The 26,093-nt window shown below is 36.1% G+C and overlaps 1 protein-coding gene across 2 annotated transcripts; it reads right to left on the bottom strand.

The window, feature by feature from the left end:
• Nucleotides 1–4,374: 4,374 nt before the first annotated feature.
• plekhf2 (pleckstrin homology domain containing, family F (with FYVE domain) member 2) lies at nt 4,375–25,392 on the bottom strand. Of its 2 annotated transcripts, none has more exons than XM_051131764.1 (2): nt 25,156–25,392; nt 4,375–6,491 (listed from the first exon to the last, which is right to left on the bottom strand). In XM_051131764.1, the coding sequence occupies exon 2, from the start codon at nt 6,478–6,480 to the stop codon at nt 5,746–5,748; it is 735 nt and encodes a 244-aa protein (XP_050987721.1). In that variant the 5' UTR covers nt 6,481–6,491; nt 25,156–25,392; the 3' UTR covers nt 4,375–5,745. The 2 variants fall into 2 exon arrangements, with proteins under 2 accessions (XP_050987721.1, XP_050987722.1); XM_051131765.1 differs by lacking the exon at nt 25,156–25,392 and adding an exon at nt 24,986–25,124.
• Nucleotides 25,393–26,093: the final 701 nt, after the last annotated feature.

Genomic DNA, 26,093 nt, shown 5'->3' with positions numbered 1-26,093 from the left:
TTTCTGTTCTTTCTCACCATTCTGTTATCAATTTCAGATCAATCTGAAGTGTGGTTTCTCACTTTACACCGTCAAACAAAAAGTCAAAGGTTGCTCCAAAAAAAAGCACACCGCTGTCCGGTGACAGCAGGGGGCGCACTGTAGCTGTCATTATGAAGCAGACTGTAAAACTGTCATGGTGAATCTCAGCCAATCTGACATTCTGTATGAGTTTCTATCCTCCCACCCACAGCTACACGCAGCTGAACTCAAACTCATTGAAATTCATCTGATACCGGAAGCGCACTCTGTCAAACTTAATAACTGATGCTTGATAACTTATGCAGGCGTATCAAAAAAAAAATTTATTTGGATTTTTCAGCTCAAGGATTAAATTCAATGTAAATTCGAACTTCGACTTGCAGTGCTATTACACACTGCCTTAGTTGTTTGCAATAACTAACAATTTGTAAGCTGCTTGAATTGCACGCACACTATTTTTCCTTCAGGCATTCAGTCCTTAAAGAGGCAGTTCACCAATTCTGCCATCGTTTGCTCATCCTTCATGCTAATTCAAATCAGTATATCTTCCATCAAACACCCACCTATTTTTTTGCGCATTTTGGAATATCGCATAAAAAAACTCTGAATGGAAACATTAAATTCGCATCTTGGAAATGGAAACATAGCTAGTGAGGTCAGACTTGGCAAAATTTCTATTCACAAGACAACTCTGAATGCACAAAAACACAACTGGATTTTGAAAGCTACTGGTCTTTCAGAAAACGTACTACATTTCGTTCTATCCGAATTTGGAACATTTTCCCGCGTGTAGCAGAAACTACTTCTCATAAGTTCACGGTTTTCCCGCTGAATTGGGCTTCTTTAACACTGTTGTCGCAGGTTGAAGTGACACAAAAACGTGACATTTAGTCCCTGGGATGCGAATTTTACCAGGGGAACCGCACCAAAAATATGTATTTTACCCCTAGGAATGCGATTTTACCGTGAGACCCCCCTTCAAACGCAATTGGGCTAGTTTTGAGTAGCAATTGGGAGGGTTTTGATGTGAAAACCTGGCAACCCCAAATGTGATCACTGACCTCAAAACATCTTTTGTGTTTGATGGAAGAACGTCATGGATGTAAAGACGTATTATATAGAAGAAAGTCATACATGTGGGCAAGTAAACAATAAAAGAATTTTCATTTTATGGCGAAATACTCGTTTAAAGAAGTAGTATAACCAAAAATGACAATTCTGTCATCGTTTACATACCATGTCATTCCAAACCTATATGACTTACTTATAAACACAAAAGGTGATGATTTGATGGTTACCATTCAGTTCCATTCCATAGGAGAGTGTGAAAAATTAAACACTTGTCATTCCTTTTGTCTGCATTGTCTCTTCAAAATGGCACTTTCTTTGAGCTTAAGGTTGAACATTTTAATCACCATGGCTGAAAGGCAATGGGCAAATGATTTATGAGAAGACCATGTGACTGCAGAGTACAGATATGGCATTTCCATTCCCCACACTAATCATGATAACCAGAGTGCTTAATAATCTTAATGATCCTTTAAAATATATTCAACACCAGCAGTGTGTATGCATATCTTGTTTCTGGAGTCTTAAGTGTGATTACATTTTACTTGTGTATTAGCACAGAAGAGCAAAGATTGCTCTGGTTATGTGTGCAGGACTACGCTAAGACACTGATTTTGTTTTCCAAAAGTTTAAAGGTCATATTAGCATGTCAAATGTCCTGCTTAAACTCATTTTAACCCTAGATGTACCCAGACTGATAACTGTATTATGGAGATTTTTCTTGCGGAGCGACATGCACGTGATATTAAATCGCTTATATCAGCAGAATAATCCCCATGTGCAGAGCAGACGGGTTCAACATCTGCGGCAGAGGGCCCGCTGAGAAACCACCATCCCCTAAAGGTTATTATACAGCAAAATGATCCGCAGTGAAACCTTTTATGAATATAGACACACCCAAATGTTCTTTACAGTCTGGTGGTCAGGGTAATTTAAAATTTCCCACAAACTTGACAACGGTTCAGGGATTAAGCACACCACACCTCTAACGCTAATTAAAAATCCAGACTGTCAATTCAGTGAAGGAATTGAGTGGCAAATGGCTGAATATTATTGACTGCCATGTCACACCACAGCACAAATGAGTGGTTTGAACAACCCATTTATTTCCATGCTTGTCCATCAGTGTCAGAAATGTGTGATTTTTGTATTTCAGGCTTCAGTGGTTTGTTCCAAGAGAGTGTTATTAACACCGTAATGGTCTGACTCCTTAAAGCTGATTATTCTAAATAAAGAGCTAGATTTTAGGGACCATGTGACCATTATAGGCCAAAAGTTTCAGAACAAATGCTAATCAAACACATTAAATCCAGTGACAGAGCAAGTAACACAGCAATCCCCTTACCACATGAAGGCGGACACAAATAGACTAAACTGCAATAGACAGATTATCCATCATAAAGACAGGCTAGCCTGGCGTGCGTAGGCATTCAATTTGGTTCCAATCCCAGAAGTCCTACTTCTAGTGACATTAATACACTGTTGCATATGCTGAGTCGTTGGTACTTACAGTTGAAGTCAAAAGTTTGCATACACCTTGCAGAATCTGCAAAATGCTATTTTACCAAAATAAAATGCATGTTTTTTTATTTTATTTAGTACTGACCTGAATAAGATATTTCACAATAAAAGAGGTCTACTTAGTAGGGTCCACAAAAGAGAATAATGGTTGAATTTATAAAAATGACCCTGCTTAAAAGTTTACATACACTTGATTCTTGATACTGTGTTGTTACCTGAATGATCCACAGCTGTTTGTTTTTTGTTTGTTTGTATTTTTTTGTGATAGTTGCTTACGAGTCCCTTGTTTGTCCTGAACAGTTAAGCTGCCCGTTATTCTTCAGAAAAATCCTTCAGGTACCACAAATTCTTTTGTTAGTTCCGCAACAATTGATTCACTGCTGTTCCAACTATGACTATGATTTTGAGATCCATTTTTTCACACTGAGGACAACTGAGGGACTCATATGCAACTATTACAGAAGGCTCAAACACTCACTTATGCTTCAGGTGCCAGGGTTGAAAACTTCTGAACAGAATGAAGATTTGTACATTTTTCTTATTTTGCCTAAATATCTTTTTTTTCCCCCATTTAAGATTGCCCTTCAAAAGAGACTGAAGAAACGTATGCGTTTCCCAGAAGACAAAATAAGTTAAATTCACCCTGATCTTCAAATTCAAAAAGTTTTCACCCCAAAGCTCTTACTGCCTCATGTTTTCTTTCTGAAGCATCAAGTGAGCATTTAAACCTTCTGTAATAGTTGCATATGAGCCCCTCAGTTGTCCTCAGTGTTAAAAGATGGATCTCAAAATCATATGGTCATTGTTGGAAAGGATTCAAATACACAAAAAGCTGAAAAAACAAAGAATTTGTGGAACCTGAAGTATTTTGACCTCAACTGTATATTTGGCAAGTGTTACAGAAGACAAGACACAGGAGTTTAAGCAATGCATATATTTTCCTCAAAATTAGTATCTAATAATGTTGATATGATGGATTACATTCAGTTTTCAGCCCTTTCAGAGTTTTAAATGAGAATTAAAAATGGCAAAAATATACAAGAAACAGAAAACCCCCAAATCCACCCAAGAACAAGGAAATCATAAATTACACCTTCAAGAAATCACAAAAGAAAACAAATGGAACGTAAATGCCATTCCTGTTTATCCTCCACTCAGATCTATTCTCTTGTATATGCAGGCCAGATCTGTGAAGACACGTAGTCCCCGCCCACATCCTACCCAAGCCCCTCCCCAATCAGGCCCCGCCCCACTCTTGTGGTTTGCAGAGAGAGTAAAGTGCTGGTAGCTGATCCAGAGGTGTTCAGGAAATGCAAACATAAACCACACGGAAACGCTATAAAGAAAAAAACAAAAAGCAGCAAGCCCAACTAAGATAATATGTATAAAAAAAAAAAAAAAAACTGTACAAAAGTTTACAACATGCAAAATCAAAACAATTACAACTGAAGCAAATTCTATTCACAATTAAAACAAATCATCTCAGGTTAAATTTAAAACGATTAAAAAAAATTAATTAATTCAAATATTATGCCATATATAACTATCTTGGAATCTAACGTTATATTCCAAAAAGCAAGATTAGATAACTACCTTGAGTCAATCAATGTAAACCTATTTCTAAAATAAGTCAAATAAGTCTCACATAAATGTGTAAAAGCATAAAAATGCTTTTCACTTAAGTGTATCTGTCATTGCATATGAACTAGATGGTCTGAGCAGACTCATTAGCCAGAATTAGGTTAATTAAATATCCCTTATCAATGTCAGTTTTGTCATTCTGACACAAACAAAATATGCCATCTTCACAGGTGATCAAGTATTCAGTACTGAGACAGTTCTCAAGCAGCTGATTCTCCGACCAGCTTCACTTGTAAACCTGGCAGATCGTTGATGAAATATACTACCGTATCTCTAGAGTGTCCAACACAGTCATTTAATAAAACAACACACCACTTTGGAAAGCTGTTAGTGCAGTTTTTCTTGTGTCAAACAGCCATAAAAAAACAAAAGGTGGCTGTGTGACAGTCGCTTCCTCATAATGCTTTCGATTCCCGTTCAAACTTGTAGGATTGACTGTCATGGCCCGACATGTGACTTCTCTAACACAAAGACCCCAATGAGAGAGGGCGGGCGGAACGGATAGAGCATCCTTCGCCTTAGTGACATGCGATTCCTGTGGGCTGCATGCTAACGTGTCATTTCTATAGAGTTGGAGAGAAAGTTTAGGGCATGTGGACCACAGATGCAATCATGGGAATGTCCAAAAGCTATTCGGACTGAGATAATATAATGATTTGGACTGTACTGAAGTGAAACTGTTGGTCTAGTTTTGATTCTAACTAGTCATACGGATGAAACACAATAAAATGGTCACTCGTGCGCCTCTAAACAGAATACATCATGTGATGTGCCATGAAGGCAGGTGTCTAGTAAAGAAATCAGCCCAAGTCATAAATAGGTTTTCATTTAGAGGATCCTGAGGATAAATAAGAAGGCACTAAGGCAGCGACGACCTTGTCAGATGAATTTTCCTATGCCACAGCATTATATACACGCATTTAGAAGCTTAGTAGCGTCTATCTGATTTGTCATTGGCAATTGCTAGAAACTGAGCAAAGTGAGAAACCGAAGACCTGCACCCAAACGCACACTTTCATGGTTTGTTAGTGGTTAGTTGTTCAAAGCATTAAATGCAGCTCCTTGTTTAAAACCTAGTTGTAATGCACTACACGGTTTCACCTGAGGGAGGAACAGCCCGCAATCACATTACCCAACAACCTCGTCCTCCAGCGGATAGCAGCATCGCTCAGTAAGAATACAACAGCTAAAAGGAAAGAGGGGAAAAAAGTCAAAAAGAAGATGAAAGAGCACCATTGCCAAGAAATGCATTTACATGAAAAAGGTTAAAATGGACTACGAGAGTGACTTTAATGTGAAACCAGAGCGAGCCAACAAGTAGTGTTCATTAATACGCAGGAACAATCCCATCAAACCTTTTGTTCATATGCACAGGGGCCTTTAATTGTTTTGGGAAAGTGTTATTGCCACAGGAATTAGCAAACCCTGAATGAAAAATCAGACTAAAATTACAGGATATGATTTGTAGATTGTCAATATTCCTAAAAGTGACCCTCAGTCACTGCTGTCATCATCATCATCGTCGTCTGAGATGTTTCCGGTAAACTCTGAACGGCTGTAGGAGTCCGAGCGGGTCGGAAGGGTTGCGCCCGTGGATAGCTGCTTGTAACAGAACTCGCACACGCGCACCGGTTTGGACGACTGACTTGGAAGCAGGAACTTCTTCTCCGAACAGGGGCCGCACACCACAAAGCCGCATTTCCGGCAGTGGTGGCGGCGATTGACGGGAGTGAATTTCATCTTTTGGCATCGCATGCATACGGTCGCCTCAGAGTCGGGCACCCAGACGGCCGCGTGCTCGCCGGTGGGAGATTTCCCGCTTTTTTCCAGTAGGTCCGAGACGCATTTGCTGATGTGGCTCATCCACTCAGACTTCTCTGTTGCTGTTGCGGCGTAGACGGCGAACGACTTAGTGGGTGTTTTAATCAGCCAACCGTTGCGCAGGTCCCCCTCGTCCTCTACCGTGTCTATGGTGACGCTCTCCAGAGGGATGATGTGCTGCTTGTTGTACTTTTTCTTCTGGATGACGATGTTGCCGTACACCAGGATGTCGTTGAAGAGGAAGAACTGTCGGGCTTTGGGTCTTTTGCGGCACAGCTTTGTGAGAACGCCCTCTCCGATCAGCACTCGACCTGGGATGGCCAGCGGTTGACCTGCTGTGCCAAAGCATGCTTCCACGATCCCGATGCGCTTCGAGTTGGCCTCACTGTTCGCCAGGCGGTCCACCATCTTTCAGACGCCTGGGAAAGAGAAAAAGAAGAGGTTACAAAAGGAGCAGGAACAGAAACTGAGTATCACGGCTCAGACAATATTAGCACACATAAGAGAGAATACCACACAGACTTTAAGAAGGAACACTTGTGGTTTATCAAATCTTAACCGATTCTTTGTGGCCTTTAGAAAGTTTCCTCAATCTAGTCAATTTTGAAGCAACAGCTACTTGTAGCTACTGCAAATGCTTGTTTTATACACACAGAGAGGTCCAGAAGTCAGACACCACTAGTGAAAATGCTTCTGTTTTGCATTTAAATGTTCTGTATCTAAAGCCTCCAAGAAAATTATAAAGCATATTTTCACAGTTAGATTGCCATGTGCTTTTTTTTTTTTTTAAGATTTATTTTGTGGCCTTTCTGCCTTCATTATGATAGGACAGATCATAGCTGACAGGAAGCGAAGTGCAAAAGAGAGAAGGGGGTGGGATCGGGAAAGGTCCTCGAGCCAGGATTCGAACTTGGGACACCTGTAGCGCAACGGCGCTGTATGTCAACACACTGCCCACAAGGCTATCGGCAACCTTTGCCAAGTGCTTTTAATGACCCATTAGAAGAATACTTCATTAAAATGTAATTATTATCAATGCATGCAATTGATCATCATTAAACTTCTAGCACAATAATTTGTCCAACCACTCACTATTCTTAATTTATATTTTTGTTCTATATTACTGACTGTAAACTTTAACAATTACTCAAAAAAAAAAAAACAAAGCAATGTGTACTTAAGTGACAACAAAAGTGAAACAAAAATAATGTTGCTTTAAAATACCATTCAAGTTTGGGGTCAGTATTTTATTATTGAAGAAATCATTTTATTCAGCAAGGAGGCATTAATTTGATCAGTGACAATAAATGCATTTATAAGATTTAAAAAAAAATCTAAATAAAATAAATGACTCAAAAATGCATCAAAAGTATTAAGCAGCACAATTGTTTTTAAAATTGTTTACTTGAACAATTACTCAAAAAAACAAAGCAATGTGTACTTAAGTGACAACAAAAGTGAAACAAAAATAATGTTGCTTTAAAATACCATTCAAGTGTGGGGGTCAATATTTTATTTTATTTTAATGAAGAAATAACTATTTTATTTAGCAAGGATGCATTAAATTGATCAAAAGTGACAATAAATGCATTCATAAGGTTTAAAAAAATCTAATTAAAATAATCAACAAAAACAATGTTGATTTAAAATACTGTTCAAGTCAGTATTATTTTATTTTATTTTATTTTATTTAATTGAAGAGATCATTTAAATATAATTTAAAATTTAAAATACCGTTCAGTTGTGGGGGCCAGTATTTTATTTTTTATTTTATTTTATTGAAGAAAATTTATTCAGAAAGGATGCATTAAATTGATCAAAGTGACAATAAATACATTTATAAGATTAAAAAAAAATTCTAATTCAAATAAATGATTCAAAGAATCTTGAAAAATGCATCATTGCTTTTAACAAAAGTATTAAGCAGCACAACTGTTTTAAAAACTGTTAATTAAAAAAATAATAATAAATCAGCATATTAGAATGATTTCTGAAGGAACAATGAAAACTGAAGTAACGGCTGCTGAAAATTAAGTTTTGCCAAAGTAATAAAGTACATTTTAAAATATATAATTATAAAAAGTACGTACAAACATACAGCATATTAATTTTTAACCGTATGGTAACAAGAATTGTGCAATTTTTCTAGTGAAAAATTAGTATTGTGAGAAGGTTACCCAACAATATTTTGGTGACTAACAGTGACTACTACAGGATTACTGAAAATAAAGAGTGGTCTCATATATCATCAGAAAGACAAGTCTGTTCAAAGGGAAAAAAACGAGTGTTCCTGCAGAACAATAAACATCATTGTGGGCTGTTTTTTGGAATAGCCTTCAATCTGCACATTGTTTGACGGAAAGCATGCGTCAAGATGTATACTGACATGCTTTCACAATAAAATGAGTATAAAAGTAAAATATATAAAACAACGACAGTTTAAACGACAGATTATCAGACTATTATAACTTGATCACCACACTATCACAAAGTATCTTTTTACAGTGCTAGAGAGAAACAGAGCTGCACAAGCTCTTTAAGGTAGGACAACAGGATCTGATCATTCTCACATTACATCCTGTCTGTCCGCCTCTTCAGTTGCATCTGCGCAGGTCTAAGAAGCAAACTGCGCTCGTTAAAAAATAAACAACATACGGCAGCAAATGACAAACATCTAATAATGCTACTGATTCATTTAATAAGCAGGTGCTAAAATCTAGCTAGTGTGCAATACTATAGTGTCACCCTTGTTTATTCACTTGCCTTTCGACGTAAACAAATGACATAATCCAGAGCTTACCAGGCTGCTTTAGACGGCACAGCAGATCACAATGAACACACACTGGTTTGGTGTCATGCAAAAGCTATTTTTCGCATCTTTGGTATCAACTCATTTCCTCTTCGTGAATAAGAAATGATCAAACCTGATCTCGGTGCCACGCCAACTGGGTTTCCAAGAAACAAAGTGTTTGACTAAAAAAAGAAATCTGATGTCTAGGGTAAAAAGGGTATTAACGTGAAGCTTAGTGAACTCAGAAGTCAGTTAAAGATCTAGGGGATTAGGAGACCAGAACACAATGCTGGGCGTATTTCCATGATGCCATGAATAAGGTATACCTCAGGTCTGCCTCTGCTATGACTATCATATTGTAAATCGATGACAGGGCATACAAAACAAGCCCCTACACCAAGAGAGGAACACCGTGACATTTAATACACCCTACACGTTGACCTCAATGTTGAAAAAGCAAACTTGCCCGTGTACAACTTCAAGCGACACACACAAACCACATATTTATCTAATGCAATCTTCTCCAATCGCACCACCCCCTAAGCAGGAAACATCACCACACAAGTAATCTTCCCCAACTAGAGTTACTATTAGTGATAGACTAGGGATAACTCACTCATAAATGAAAGGTGTCACATTCCAAACCTGTATGACTTCTTGTTGCAAAAGATGCCATGCAAAAGTGCTTCTGTGTCCATGCCTACTTAAGTGAGTACAAAAGAACAATGGATTTTAATTATAAAGTCAAAAATTAATGCAGTAGTACCAGAGAAGTAGTTTGGGCTTAAAGCCATATCAGACAATATCTCACCAAGTGGCTAAAAGAAGTGTCACTTGAACAGAACGCCTGTGTCTCAAGAAACACTTGCAAAGGTTAAGACTATTTTTAGCACGAGTGTCTTAAAACACATTGCTTGTTGTGGGATGCCCAAATAACAGAACAAGACATTTGTCTTAACGTGCATGGCTGCAACTTTTCCGAGAGGGTATTACCACAGCTCACTAATCGACTAGTCTGTACGATGACAGCTAATGAACACCCACAGGACACAGAACAGTTGGTGTCTAAGAAACAACAGCAGACTGTCGGGTTAATGATATCAAACCATAACAGAAGAGACCAAAACGTGCACAATTATCACAAAATCTTTAACGTGGACACTCAGAGCAGTTTAGCAATCATTTTGAAGCAACATGATGGCCAGTAGAGAAGCTCTGTGTGTCTGAAACTCAGTGAAAGGACAACACCGCCTCCTACACAGCAGCGCTTTCCTGACTCACTTCCTCCTTCTCATTAAAATGAAAACTGATGCAAGGGTATTCCACACATGCTGTGGGCAGTACTGCATGTTTAGAAAAGCTAAACATACTCCAGTTAACAGCATTTCAAGTTCTACAGAGAAAACGAGTGGTGCTTTGAGTATTGTGCTTTACATGTTTCTGCAGTATTTTCAACACATTTTTAGGATTTTGCTTGGCGGTGTGTCATGTTTTTTTCCCCGATTGTGCTTCTATATTAATCAGAATGCATGAAACAGTTGTAGAACCACTGCATTTTAATTACAATCCAAACAAACATGCTACATATACAATCTAAAAAAAGGCTGGGTTAAATATGGACAAACTCACCAATTGGGTTAAATATTCAACTCAACCTTCTGGGTAGTTTTATATAACTCAGCTATTGTTTCAAAATTACTATATGGCTGGCTTAAAATGAACCCAAAATATGTTGTATTACAGACACATAATTACTTAAAAAATGCTTATTATTTAATTATTATCTATTAACTAATTAACAAATGTTCATTTATTCAACATATTTATTAAATGCTAATTTCCTATCAATTTTGGGTTAATTTTTAGCGAGAAATCTAGCACATTTTAAGCAACAGTTTAGTTGAATAAAACTTCCTAGAAGGTTGGGTTAAACATTTAAAACAACCCAATAGTTGGTTTGTCCATATTTAACCCAGTGCTGGATTGTATTTAACCCAGCATTTTCTTGGAGTAGCATGAGCAGTTTTTTATCTAAATTAGATTGTAGAACTTCAAAATTGAAAGCAAAAATAGAATAGTCTGACCTTTGCTTTGTGATATTATGCTACATATCTGAATGAAACAAAAACAACAGATGGCCTAAATGAGACGGCAAATTCACTCACTGCCAGCAGGTGGCGCTTCCGGAACAGCAGTTGTAAACAAAGCCACGCAGCGCTTTTAAATGCTACATTAATATACATTACACAGAGGTAAGATGAAAAGAAATATCATTTAAACTTTAGAAGACAGCTCCCCTCATGAAATGAATTATTCAAGCAATTAGATTACATACAATGCAAAGACGCGAATAGAGGTGAATTCATGCCAGGCGACACAAATGACACGAAACGCGTAACACGTTTGCAACAAACACGTGATATTCACCTCAATCACATCTTCCAGGCAAGTTGAAAAATTTAAACTCAAGCTGAACATTCACATGACGCATTCTCGCACAAGCCAATCAGGAAAGAGATTATTGACGCGTGCGGTTGTATCAGAAAATTGCCGGAAAAATCACCTCATGCGAGCGTAAAAATGTTTTTGCGATATATGGGAGTTTTTGCGAAACTGACGCGTTTCCATTAGGCGTGTTTTCAATTCACAGTTTCAATTCGCGCATCTTGAAGGGTAATGGAAACGCAGCTATTGTAGCCTGAAATGTATGATATAGGTATCTGGAGCATAGAAAACAATTAAAATCAGTTGTAGTGGTAAAACCAGTTGTAGTGTAGTTGTTGTAATGTAGTGGAGTGCAGTAACAAAATAACACACACACAAAAAAAAAATTGTCAACAAATATTTTTGTTGACGCGTAGTTGTTTGATCTCATATGACCTAATGCAAATACCTGCAAAAATGCAGTTTGACTAGTGTGGTCACATTTATTTCTATAGTACTTTATGCAATAGACAGCCTTAAATCAAGCAGCTTTACAGTATTAAACCCAGAGCCAGTGTCGCTTTCAGTTAGAATTATGTGATTTTCTGTTATAAAACAGCTCTCCAGTGTGGAGCTAGCTAGTGATAAAATATTTTTACTAGTGGGGAAGACATTATTTCATTAAAGTGATAGTTAGTGATAGCAAGCTTGATAGAAAGCTTGATCTAGCTCAGGACAGTTTGTATTATCATAACCCTATAAGGTATTTTAAGAGAGATTCTAAAAAAAAATGTTGCTTCTTATCCATATAACTTACAAAAGGATATGGCAGAATGTGCCATTCAGTAACTTTTTCATATAGCTAATTAAATGGTAAATAAGAGAGTCTGTCTTCCATCTCATTTTGTGTGCAACATATATTTAATTGTATAATAACTGTAATTACATAATGATTTTTGTTAGAACATGTATAACAATACTTTAATTGCAAAAGCTGAATAATCAAAGTCTACTGATCAATCAGTGAAATAATCTGCGATTAGTCGATTAATCGTCCTAATAATCATTGGATTAATCGATTATAAAAATAATCATTTGTTGCAGCCCTAGTACAAAGCAGCAATCTCCAGCATGGTAGGGATGGGATGATAAATCATTGCAACGCAAATCCAAAAATGATTCAGCATTGATTCTGAGATTTTCCAAGCCCTGTTAAGGGCTGTTTACAGTTGGTTTATTTGCCCAGTTAAGGAATTAGTTGTGTGTTACTAATAGTTCTCTTATCATAAGTCAAAAGTGTATGCAGGTAACAGGGATCGCTGTGTATGTTGCTTAGAGACTTGTACTACTTGCACGTAACTGAAACCGGTTTAAAGTTTGAACTGGTATATGGCTCAGCACTACATAAAAGCAGTCATTTTTGCCACAAAGCCAAACAAAAATGCACCTGAATCATAGCAAAATTTAAACATTGTAGACAAAACCAAACACTAGACCCTTTTACTTTCTCTGCTGAGAATATCCAGTTTCAATGTTTTTAAAAGGATAGTCATTTACTCATCCTTATGTTGTTCCAAACCTGAATGACTTTCTTCTGCAAAGGAACACAAAGGAAGATATTTTAGCCCATGTACTTCAAAAAACCCCACTGGACCCCACTGACTTTCCAAAAAAAAAAAAAAATCATCTTTTGTGTTCCACACAGAAAAGAAGTGCACTGCTAGGACAAAATGTGTCATGTTGTGCTCCAAACACCCACTCCTTTCAGAGGTTTCCCTAATACAGCCTCTGGTTTAAAACCGAGAAGCACAAAGCTCCTAAATAGCTGCCTTGTAAAAAGGTTCGCTCTCATGTTGCCGAGTGACAAAAAGGTCAGTGATGAGCACTTAGCAACTCTTAGCAATGACACATTAAGCAACTCAAGCTCATTTCTTTCAGGCATGTGCGAGCAAGAAGCTCTCGCCTGAAAACGAGAGAATTAAGCAGATAATAAACTCTCCATTTCGAAACAAAGTCAGGAATGGGAGCATCAGAAACACAGCAACAGATGATACGCATCAATCGCAAAAAATGGAACATTCCAATGTGAAATCCTAAGTTGAACGATATACCAGACGTTTGAGACACTAAGCTCTAAGTAAACATGATTTTTCCTTATATTTAATACAAGACACGTCAGTCAGACTGTATTAAGCTGTGTTATTAATATTAACACTTAATTTGAATGCATTACTAAAAAATTGTGAAAAACAGTCTAGTTGCAGAGATCAATACATGCAAACATGCTTGGAAGTGCATATTAATCTCTCTAGCCCCTGAAAGCACAACAGATAAACAGCTATATTTCTTGCCTGCTTCACTAGATTGCTCAAACTCCTCAAACTCTAATTTCCATATGAGTCTGGCTATTAAGTCCAAGACTGAATTTGCTTAGATGGCCTGCTGGCAATGACTAAGTGAGTCTGATCTGGAAAAGAGGCCTGGAAGGCCTACACTGGACACACTTACCATGCAGAGAGATGTCATCCTAATTCTGCCAGCCTTCATGACAAAGGCTGATGGATGGGTGCTCCATAATTAGACTCTCTCCGGCATGACTCACGAAAGCATTAGGCACAGCATCTATTTCACCCGGTTCTCAAACCCTCCAAAGGCTCTTTCATCATGCAGCAGGCAGTAACCAAAGAGAATGTTTCATCAAGGGATGTGCAATCAAATATTTGCAATTTATAAAATGACAAATTATGTGATGTAAAATCAAGCAACATAGGGAACATCACAAGGATTGTAATGTGCTTACACTACCAGTCAAAAGTTTTTGAACAGTAAGGTTTTTTAATGCTTCTGCTCACCAAGCCTGCATTTATTTAATCCAAAATACAGCAAAAGCAGTAATATTGTGAAATATTTAAAATAATTGCTTTCTATTGAATATATTAAAAGTAATTTATTCCTGTGATGAAAGCTAAATTTTCAGCCTCATTACTCCAGTCTTCAGTGTCACATGATCCTTCAGAAATCATTCTAATATGCTGATTTGCTGTTCAAGAAACATTTTATTATTATTATTATTATTATTATTATTACTATTAATATTTAAATTATTACTATTAATATTAATATTTAAAAATCTGCATTTATCTGAAAACTTTCGTAACATTATAGACTACACTATTCAAAAGCTTTTAAAAAGATGCTTTAAATTGATCAAAAGTGATGATAAAGACATTTAAAAAGGTTGCAAAAGATTTCTATTTCAGATAAATGCTGTTTTTCTGAACTTTCCACTCAAAGAAACCTGAAAAATTTAAACTTTGCTGTTTTCAACATAATTATTTAATAAAATGTTTTTTGAGCAGCAATTAAGAATATTAGAATAATTTCTGAGGGATCATTTTACTGGAGTAATGATGCTAATGACGCTTTGAAATCACAGTAATAAATTACATTTTAAATTATATTCAAATAAAAAAAAAAGTTATTTTACAGTTTTTCCTCAGTCGCTTTGGTGCTTTTGCAAATATTAAGGGTGATTTGAGAAAGAAGTATGTGCATTTCTCAAAACAATTTGTACAAACAGCACCACACAATAGATTACCTGCAAAAGCCTGTAACTTACTCAAAACCTTTAGTTTATCTCTCAAAAGTAAGTGTTTATGTCAAGGAACATATCAGTGCCATCGGAATTAAAAGTCCTTGTGTCATTGTTCACAAACAAGATAGTCAAAATGCTTAGTCATGTTGTCCCTATAACAATCCACTCTGTTAGTATTACCTGATGTAAAGTATGCCAGCAGTTTGGATGACAGTTACTGACAACAGTATGATATATACATCCATTTCGAAAGTACAAATTTTACATTACTGTATGTGGGATATTGATTGAAAGAGACTGGATAGAATTCACAGTCACACTTTTACTAGTGGTCTGACAAAAAAAAATAAAAGGAACCACATTACAATGTCATTGCAATATAGAAAAGAAAAAGAAATATGGCCACAAAAGCAAAAATACAAAATTAGAAAGGCAAACACAAGAAACACCCCTTAATCAGGCAGAATTTTTTTTGTGGGCAACATGACGTTCACAACTGATAATGTACGAAAATGCAGACTAAGAATAAGAAACTGCTTTTATGATATGCGCAAGAGACTAGATGATGTGGAGGTTGAACAAGTAGTTTTGAGAATTTCATTTCTCATCTGAGAAATGCACCAAAATAACTGAGAAAAGCTGTAAATGCTAAAAATATTTCAAAATGTTTCTGCTTTTGCTGTGCTTTGGCTCAAATAAATGCAGGCTTGGTGAGAAGAAGAGACTTCTTTAAAAACACTAAAAATCATACTGTTCAAAAACTTTTGACTGGTAGTGTATTTTAAAACATAATTCATTCCTGTGAATTTTCAGCAACATTACTCCAGTCTTCAGTGTCACATCATCCTTTAGAAATCATTTTTTAATTAATATTATAGTTGTACTGCTTAATATTTCTTCTTAATATTTCTGTGAAAACTGAAGTGTTTTTTAATATTTTTTTTATTCTTTAATAAATAGATGATGAAAAGTTCAAAAGAACAGCATTTACTTGAAATAGAAATCTTTATATAACATGTTAAATGTCTTTACTGTCACTTTTGATCAATGTGTCCTTTTTAAAGTTTTTTTAGGTCATGTCTTGTATTTAAAAAAAAACAGCAAACCGGTGCATATTGGTGCCATGTTTTTCCTCCCATTTCACAGTAGCTTTACAGTACAATCAGCTGCTACACGCAAAACGCATCTTGGCACTTTCGGACACTTGTATGGGAGATCAGAGACAGCTGCAGGTGGGAGAGAGGAGCAACAGGTGCAGACCAGACCTCTTTTTCTCTATAAAACGCTAGCACATTGCAGGTTTAACAGCCAGCACCTGGCCCTCCAGAAGCCAAGCAACCTGACAGTCCATCTGCTGGAGAAAAGCAGGGGCTGTTAGCCACGTCAGTCAACAGCAAACACAACACACAAATGGTCACTAATAGGAATTAGCTGCTTTCTCTGATGCAGATTTATGTGATTGTGAGTGCGGTGAGTCAGTACTCTCAATTTACTGGCAAATCACAATGTTGTAATGTAGATTAAATAACACATATGAGCTCAAAGTATCATATGAGTGAAGGAGCTTGGTGTGACCTCAGTCCCAAGCCTCCTCAAAATGTGTCAGGAAGGTGACATAAGATGGGAAATGGGAGAGACTCTGAAAGAAGATTAAAGACTAATAGCTGATGAGAAGACGAGGCTCAGACTACACCAATTAATTAATGACGTGCTTAGTTTCCATGTTTATCCAAGCACGTCTGGAGCAAACTAACAGTGATAAACTGCTTCTGGTAAACAGCTCAATACCTAGCCTTGCAAAATATAGAAGCGCTGAAAACCATCAGCATTTCGGCCATACTAAAGTTATATGATGAAAACACAAACAGTTCGCCTCTGATCTTTCCAGACTTCACACTGAAAGTGAAATTGCTGCATGATGCAACATGCCAATAACAACATTTTGATGTTTAATGTAAAAACATGCAAAGCGGAATTTGCAACCAGTGACATTTCACTGTGAGTGGAGCTATCATGCATAGCAAACAGAAACCAAGTGACTGAAATTATGTAATGCTTTATTGCATCACACCTGGTTGGGACACAGCTATAACGGTTACAGTATAAATAAAAAATGCGGCAGTAGTAGAGCCTAAGAAAGTCACTAAATTTCAACAAAAACTGCATATTATGCACTTCATAAATGTGGAATTTATGGCAGGGCTGCTATTTGGAAACCATATGTCTCCAGGTCCAATACACACTAAAAAAAAAAAAAAAAAAAAAAAAAAAATACATTACAAGAAGCACAAAGAAGCCTGACACCTTGATCAAATGAAAAGCAGTAAAATGGTCCTTTAAGTTTTTCCAAAACGATCTTGCTGCCAAAATAAGGAAGTGTTTACAATTGAAAAAACCTATAATTGAAGAAACCCTTCAACTCACAATGTCTGCTATCAGCTTTTAGAAATTATTTTGTTATTGTATAGACAGATCATGAGAGATCAGATCAGATGAGATAAGGAGTCATCAAATCAAACGATTTAATGATCATTTAAAGGGCAGCTAACAAGACCAGATGCATTGTATGCTGTAACTATAATACAAGATGAATTCATACATCTATACTTTAAAATAAATGTATAGTAAGTTTTGTTATGCTGACAGCAAAGACTGCCTTTCCTCTTAAAAAAAAGAAAGAAAGCCTTTCTTCTTTACAAAATGGAATAATATTCCACTACACACTCCGGACTTGTACAACAGCATTCCAAAGAGGACTGAAGCTAGTGCTGTGCTTATAAAAACTGCGACTGTGAGTTTAAAATGTGATTTTAAAAAAAGGTTTGCTGTGCTTGTTTGTATGGCTGCACAATTTAGCCCAACATTTTGTTACTTACATATCAATATAATACAATAAGAAATATTCAACCTGGTCTCATTGTTTATATGTAGGTATTAGCATGTTTAGAAGCAGTACAATTTGGATGCATTTTAACATTTAAAACGTAAAAATGGCTACGTATTTTTAGCTAAAAAACAAACTATATATTTATGAATCTTTTAAATCATTAAGATATGTATCAATGCATTTTTATCCTTTTATCAATAACCGATTTAGACTTCAAGACTCCTTAACCTACCCCCAAACCTGAACCTACCCATCTTATAGCAAATATAAAAAACATAACTGAAATGACCAATTTAGCAACAATATAGCATTTGAAAGCAGTGATGGGAATAATGGCATTATAAAAAACGGCATTCCTAAAGGCCTTTTTCAGTAACGAGTAATCAAATGAATTACTGATTCCCCCCTTACAACGGGGTTACCGTTACTTTCAATAAAAAGTGGTGTTACTATAATTGAGCTCACTGCAGCTGTTTTCATCCAAGTAGGCTCTCACTCAGCCATAAGACCTGCAAAGCTGCGCATCGCATTGCGTTGCATTCTTCTTCTGAAGTAAATGCTGGCTTATTCCTCTCAACACACCTTCCTCCAGAAACGAAAAGTAGCCGAGATGAACTTGATGAATGTTCACGTTTGTTTACGGAGGTTACCTACATGTCTGCGCATTTCGTGGATGTTTAACATTTTAAAAGTGGAGCCATCGTGGGCGTGATTACATTAGAGATAATGAGTTCAGACAGGAAAAACTGGAGCTTGCGTTGGTATCATACAGATTACTTTATCAGAGAATATTTGTTTTTGACGTGACTTAAGTCATTAAAAGGTAGACATTTAAAGCTTTCTATACATATATTTCTCATGTCTGTAAATTTAGGTTAAAACCGTAAAACTTAAAACATTGCTGCCATATTTTTTACGGCAAAATTCTGGCAACCACAGCTGCTGTTTTTTTACCGTAGGTTTTCAGGATTTTTTTTTTTTTTTTTTTTTTTTTTTTTTTTTTTTTTTTTTTTTTACAGTGTAGGCATTCACTGAGATTCAGGTTGTTTTATTTACGTGTCTGTGAAGAGAAGTGACAGATTCGGCAAAGAGCGCACCCCGTTTATTTTCTTTGTTTTACAAAAGTACATTGTTTTGTTATTATACACAAATAAAAGTAGACCATTTGCAGTTTCAAACAATACCATTAACATGATATTTAGCCCCTGGAAGGTGTCTCTCACATTGCCTCACAGCAAGTATTTTTGTAGCTTCACAAATGTACAGTTGAATCACTGATGTCACATGGACTATTTTGTCGATGTCCTTACCAACTTTCTGAGCCTTGAATGTGATAAGACCTTGAATGTGTCTATGAGGAGTCAGAAAGCTCTCAGATTTCGTAAAAAATATCATAATTTGTGATCTTAAGATGTATGAAGGTCTTACAGGTTTGGAACGACATAGGGGTGAATAATTAATGACAGAATTTTTATTTTTGGGTGAACTATCAGTGCACAGTGCCCCACTTCACTTTAAAACAATCAGCACGTTTCATCAGTCTTTTCGATTTTCTAATCGCACAAGCCATTTTGCAATTTATTTTATTTTGATTAACTGTGCAGCTATAACTGAAGCTATTCCATATTATGTCCTTGAGGTGACATGTAATAGGATAAGACATACTAACCCCTACTGAAGTTTAAAAAGTGGGATCTACATTTTTGTCATCAAATTATAGTTCTTTTATTCTGAAACCAGCATTAGTCAGCACTGCAAAAGAAAAGAAGGTGATGGCTTGTTAACTTGCATGACTGCATTTCTGGATTCATCCCAGAGCTAGATAACTCAACCATCCTGTACCTGTAATCAGCAGTTTCCTACAGTAAAAGTCTGACCTTAATGCAGGTAATAAACCACTCTGGGCAAATTAAATGCAGTTAACTGAAGGCAACACAGTGTCTTCCAGTAAGTCAAGATTAAGGAAGTAAAGCAGCACTATTCTCAGCGACACCATGGGATATTTTTAACCATTAAACCTTAACTACATTCAGATCTTTTGGTTTTTCCATCATCTCAAGACAAACAAGATCTTCAAAGTGAACCATTTTAAAGCTACTCTAACTTTTCAGCCCACAAAATTTGATTAAGCTTGCTCAAACATACAGACATTCACACACAAAATCTAACCATACATCCTGTCACATCACTATGCATAAATACCCTGAAGGTAACAGACAAGATAAGATCATAATTTGAAGACTTGAGCTTTACCACTAAGTAAATATGCATTTAAAAGCATTTTACCTTCTGCACTATAGACACTAATACTTATACTACCAATGCAGCACATGCCTGTGCATTAAATCAATGACTTTGCCTTAAATTCATAGAAGTGTGTTTTTTTTTTAAACCTAAGGAACATAAAGCGTGTGCTGCTTAGTGTTATAACTCAAACAGCTCGCTTGATAATAAGCCACAGATTATCTCTGACCAAACAACATGTTCAGACTACTGGAGGTTAAAGCTTGGCTTACACAAGGTTTACTGGAGCATTTTGGAGCCTAGTCCAACATGCACTGTGCGCGTTCAGGAATGAGGTTAATCGCTATTTCTAGGTACTTGGTTACGTTGAATGCATAAGCCAATTTCCTACTAATCACAGCTGGATCTGTTCTACGGATTGAACGACAGACACTTTCTCAGTCTGTTTAAGGTTGTTTTTATTGCATGCCAAAAGGTGGGAATCTTTATGCAACACATGATTCAATTCAGTATATTTACCAATATATTTAATGTGCAGTTCAGGTATTCAAAAAATATGAAATCCATTGTGCAACCAAAAATTACCAGAAAGACCAAGACGACTACATAAGATGTAGAAACATTTAAACACGTTAGATGTTTAAACATTAAAAAGGGAATGTGCTTGTGGCAATTCACAGACTGAAAATAAAACATGCACTCTTTCAATCATGTACAGCAAATTACAATATTAAGCTAATAAATGCACCCATTGTGCCATCTTTCCAGTGCTGCTCACTGCATGGCACTTGACTGTATCTGTTTTGTCTTACATACGAGTTTAAATCAAACCAAAATGCGCAACTAAATTCAAATTCCATATTTGTGCACTGTTAGACATTTCTGTAATTTCTACAGTCATTAACTGTATATCACCCAGTATAATACTGCAAATTCCCTTTGCAGTAAATAACTAATAACCATTGCATCATGGGAATTTTCTGTGACCTCAGACCCCACATACGGAGACTTCCTGTATTTTTTAAAATTGCTGTATACTACTGTATTTTCTGTAAAAGGGCTTCTTTGGTGCCATTCTATAGAGCTCGTTTTTTTTTTCCTCATTTACATTTGGACTGACACGATTTGCCCTACATCGTGTCTACAACGCTGCAACAACTTGGGACTAACTACTGGATGTGTTGCATCGCTTGTAATAATTGGAAAATCCATTTGTCCTTCATGTCTGACACAGCGCAAGCAGAAATACGTCGGAAATATATCGGTCCATCACTCTACTGTTCGCATCCACTGTAGATAGTATATATAATGGGTTCTATATGGTCTTTTGTCAAGTCGCACTGCACCGCACCATTCGTGCTGTTGTTTCAAATGGCTTTTATCAGCTTATTGAATCAAGTTACCGAATTAAAATGATTTTTAACCAGCAACCCTTATCTTATACTAACATTAGGTTAACTAATGTGAAATTTTGTTCAGGTGTTAGTAGTTAATGTTGGTCAGTAGAAATTGTAATAGAAATAAAATTGTATGTTAGCTAGGTTAAACAAGTTTTATTTATAACTGTTAGCTGCCTTTCCAGTTTTGGAATTAGTTTGTTATATTTTTAAATGGAATTTAAGATTAACTGCATTTTTTTGTGTTTGTGTTTTAAAGGCAACTGCAATGAAGCATCAAGAAAGACCATGAGCATACCAGCCACCCTGAGACTGATTCAGGGTTCATGGTATGAGAACAACTATGGTTTTGAGATGTTTGTGTATTCTATGCGGGGTTTTCCTTTTAAAAGTGTGCCATTTCTACTTGTTTTTCAGAGAAGACATTTCTGTCACTAACAAAGTGGATGGTGAGCAAAGGTGGTGGCCACATTTTGGAGTAGCACCTGGGTTTTCCAGATGCCTATGTATTCTTTTGTTGCTCGTCTTTTTCCCCATTATGTTTCCCTTGCCTAAAGATTCTTTGTGAGGATAAATCCAGAGGATACAACATAATGCACTGCAAAACGTCCTAAGACAGGAGAAACGGTGAAGATGCACTGTTCCAGCATTGGAAAACTGTATTTTTAAGTGTTATACATGTAATGTTTTGAATAAAGAATTTGATATTTTGTAAATATTGTGTCTGTTTTAATTGAATGCCAATAGTACCTATGCAGAGTAAAAATAAAATAAAATTAATTCAATATAAAAATTATAAAATCTACTAAAATCTATTTTAAAGTGAATGAATTACAGTAGTATACTGATGAATTTGATTGTTTTATAGTAATTTACTGTAAAACAGTATAGTTTACAACTGTAAATTACATTAATACAGTTTGCTACTGTAAATCTTAATTACAGTAACTTACTGGCAACAGTGTAAAAACCCTTTGAATTAAAAAAAAAACAAAAAAACAAGTGATTCAAAAAACAAGCTCAATTTGACAGCCCTCTCTATGAAAATTGACCACAAACTGTGCACAGCTTTAAGTCAGGAGGGATTTAAACAGGTAACTGTCAGATATTTGGATATGCAAAACTCAATAAACTCTCATATTAAACCTCATATTAATTCCTGCTAACTTGTAATTACAGGTATGTTAGACCATGTCTATTATTAGTTAAGACCTCTTAATAGGGCATAATCTTTGGTGAATAACTGCATATAACAAAACAAAAATCACTGAGTAGCTTTGTTTTATTACATTGCACAACTTTACAGTTTGGCTCTGCTTTCGGTCTTGCTGACACTGCTTGGCCATATGTCTGTACCCATCATTACAGACATGACGAAGTTAGCGCAATTTCAACAACCTCTACTTGACAACTAAAACAGAGTTGCATAAGCACAGTCTGCTCCTTGGATGTACAAAAATCATATCATTACTTGTAAGATTCATTTAGAGCATTATAAATGGTTGACTCGACATCTTCACTAGACATATCGCGTTTACAATTAAGATTTTTGCTGAAAATAATCATTGCACAGTCACAGCAAACATGCTGAGGTCAATGACAGAGTAATGACTGCAATGCAGAAACAAAATCAACATGAAGTCTAAAAGAATGAAACTTTAAACAGCTAATCTTGACTTATCCATGACTAATATATTAATGTTCTGAAGAAAGGTTATTTATTTTGACTTTATTAGGAAAATGAGAATGATTGTACTCGGTGTGAGCATCAAGTAAAAAAGTAGAAAGGCTGGTAAAGATGGATATTTTGAACCACTAACTTTTCACATCTGAAAAGCTATGGTAGACAGTAGCACCAAAGGCAAAAAATAAGGCTAAATGAAGGAATGCACCATGACAACATCTGTTTCCTACATTATGAAAACACACGTTCAGCAAAAGCTTTGAGATCAGCAGTTGTTTTTTTTAACTGATTTCTACTTATTTTGTTTTTTGTTCTTCAATATCAGGTCTGCCAATAAACATCTCTCTAAAGAACTGCATCCAACAACACCGTTAGATTCAGTATGAAAAAACAAGTGTTAACAAGTGAAACAGTTGACATTCAAAATCTTAAACTATTATATTAAACATATTAATAACAATACATTTAAAATATTCATAATGCATAATGTTTTTATTCATGCAGTTCTATTATATTCCTGCACTGAAAAGCAGAAATAAACTATTAAGAATCAGTTCTCCTTCTGCATATAAGGTTTCAGACACTTAAACATTCATTTTCATTATTTTATTTATAAATGTATAAATCTTTCATTAGTATTAAGCATATATATATACACACACACACACACACACACACACACACATATTTACAAAAGGGGAGAGAGAGTAAAATCAGTCTACTTTAAAGAACTTTGCACACAGTCACACAGTCCAAAGGTATGAATAGACGAAGTCAAATTTATAGGAAAAGTACTTTTTAAAAAAATACATCCACAAATGTATGACAGCACCCATTTTTACAAATACAAACACCCAACTTCAGTGCCCTTTTTAAAAGTGCAGGTGTGAATCAAACAGCCATATGAATGCAGAAGTGAAACTGTGGTGATAGAATATATGACACATGTCTAAAGACCTCATTTTAAACAACTCCAACTTAAAAAAAAGAAATGCTTAGTGTGAGGTCATTAAAAAAAAAAAAAGTACAAATCATAAATAAATAGTATGCATATGTATATACTTTATATATTTGTTTGGTAAAGCATAACACGTTTAGGAAGCAAAAGTATCAGATTAGGACTGCTTCCCTAATTCAAGGTTTACAGCAACTAAATAAAAGTTTTATAATTCCTCTACCGCTAAAAATATGTTTGGATCTATTTGTGCATTTTATTTCATTTATTCCGATCGTGCACAGCTACATGCTGTGTATAATATTACCCATTGCATTTCGACTGCGTATTTTTAAACCACCACAACTTCAACAATGGTAACTAGTTAATTTATGCGACCTTACGTTTAAACCAATTGCAAATATTCTCGCTGACAAGCGATTCGAGGAAGGAAAAACAGCTACTCCTCAATTTTCCCATCACTATATGACTGATACCATGCTGTTTAGCAAGGAACAGGGTTGGGTGATTTTCACTATGTAGTTTCGATGAGTCACCGAGCATTGGCTGTCACACACACGAAGTTAATAGTAAAGCTTTTGATGTTTTGCCAGATCGGTTTAAACCAGAATGAGTTAGGGTACTTTGTCATAAAGCTTTAATTTCTAACTTTTTTTTGGCTTACCAGTTTTGTTTTGATACTGACAGTTCAACTAAAAAAGCTGCTTTCACACAGCTTGCACAACAACTCTGTACTAGCTGGCTAAAACGAGCTATGAATCAGAAAAACATATCTAAACACCAAACCACCGATGCTGTTTTTGTCAAATTAGTTTTACATTTCGTCGCTGACAAAGTTTTTCCTCACGTTAGCATGCTACAAGCTAACAAGGCGCTTGGACAGTCCCATAGCGCACGAATAGTTCCTTGACTTCTTCCTATAGTTTTCAAACTTACCTGATTGAAACACATTTCTCTCACGCTAACGTAGCAAAATAAGAAAATGAACCACGATCAATTAATAGAAGTTTAACAGTTACAACGCAAACTTGTTTTGACAGGCGCGAATGGAAACTAGTCTGTTCGCGGCGCTTGGTAAGTTTAGACACAGGCAGGCGCGCACTTACCTCAACGCAACCGATCAACGGCTGAAGACGCGAAGCCACAATCCCTGGTAAGTTTTTCAACAAGCAAAATTTTAATTCCAAATTCAAAAGCCTCAGTTTTAAGTTCTTCTGCCACCTTCCCGAGCAGCCAAAGTCGGAAACTGCACTTTCAATATGGCTGAGGGCAGGAGCAGGGAATGTAAGCGTCACTAGCGTGACTCCGGGTCGGGGTGGTGTGGGAGAAGGGGCAGGGACTAATCTGGATAAACACTGATCCTCGTATTTATCATAGGCTAGTGCTCCTTTCGCTTTTTCTTCTCGCTGTAAACATGCACTTACATGTTTCTTGGAAAAAAACACAGATTTTAACTGCCTCTATAACTGCCTGAGTCATGTGAGGTGATGTGGTAATCAACAGTGGGTTAATAACCCAGTTGAGTAGTTAAAGTAGTCCTAACTGATATCTCCGAGGTTATAAAGGCATAATGTTTAGTTTCACATCTGTTACTGGGTTATTAGGTCAGTGGTATAGGTAGCCATGATCGCTATAACACAACAAAACACTTTTTTTTTATTTGGGTCAAGTGTTTAATGCCATGTTTTACAGTCTTTTGAAAGCATTCTCTTGTCTTCAGGTCATTTTTTTGTAAAGGATATATGGAACCTGGACCACAAAACCAGTAGCACAGGTATATTTGTACCACTAGCCAAAAATACATTGTATCGGTCAAAATGATCGATTGTGCTTATATGCCAAAAATCGTTAGGATATTAAATAAAGATCATGTTCCATGAAGATATTTTGTAAATTTCCTACCGTAAATATATCTGAACTTAATTTTTGATTAGTAATATGCATTGCTAAGAACTTAATTTGGACAACTTTAAAGGTGCTTTTCTCAATATTTAGATTTAGATTTAATTTAGATTTTGCACTCTCAGCCTCAAATAGCTGTATC

This window comes from Labeo rohita, chromosome 16 (assembly GCF_022985175.1).
Source record: "Labeo rohita strain BAU-BD-2019 chromosome 16, IGBB_LRoh.1.0, whole genome shotgun sequence".
Taxonomy (NCBI): domain Eukaryota; kingdom Metazoa; phylum Chordata; class Actinopteri; order Cypriniformes; family Cyprinidae; genus Labeo; species Labeo rohita.
The sequence above is the reverse complement of the archived record's forward strand: the minus strand, read 5'-3'. Positions and strand labels throughout refer to the sequence as shown.

Bases quoted from the DNA above. Each gene is read 5' to 3' on its own strand.
- plekhf2 (XM_051131764.1), bottom strand. From the start codon at position 6,480: ATGGTGGACCGCCTGGCGAACAGTGAGGCCAACTCGAAGCGCATCGGG.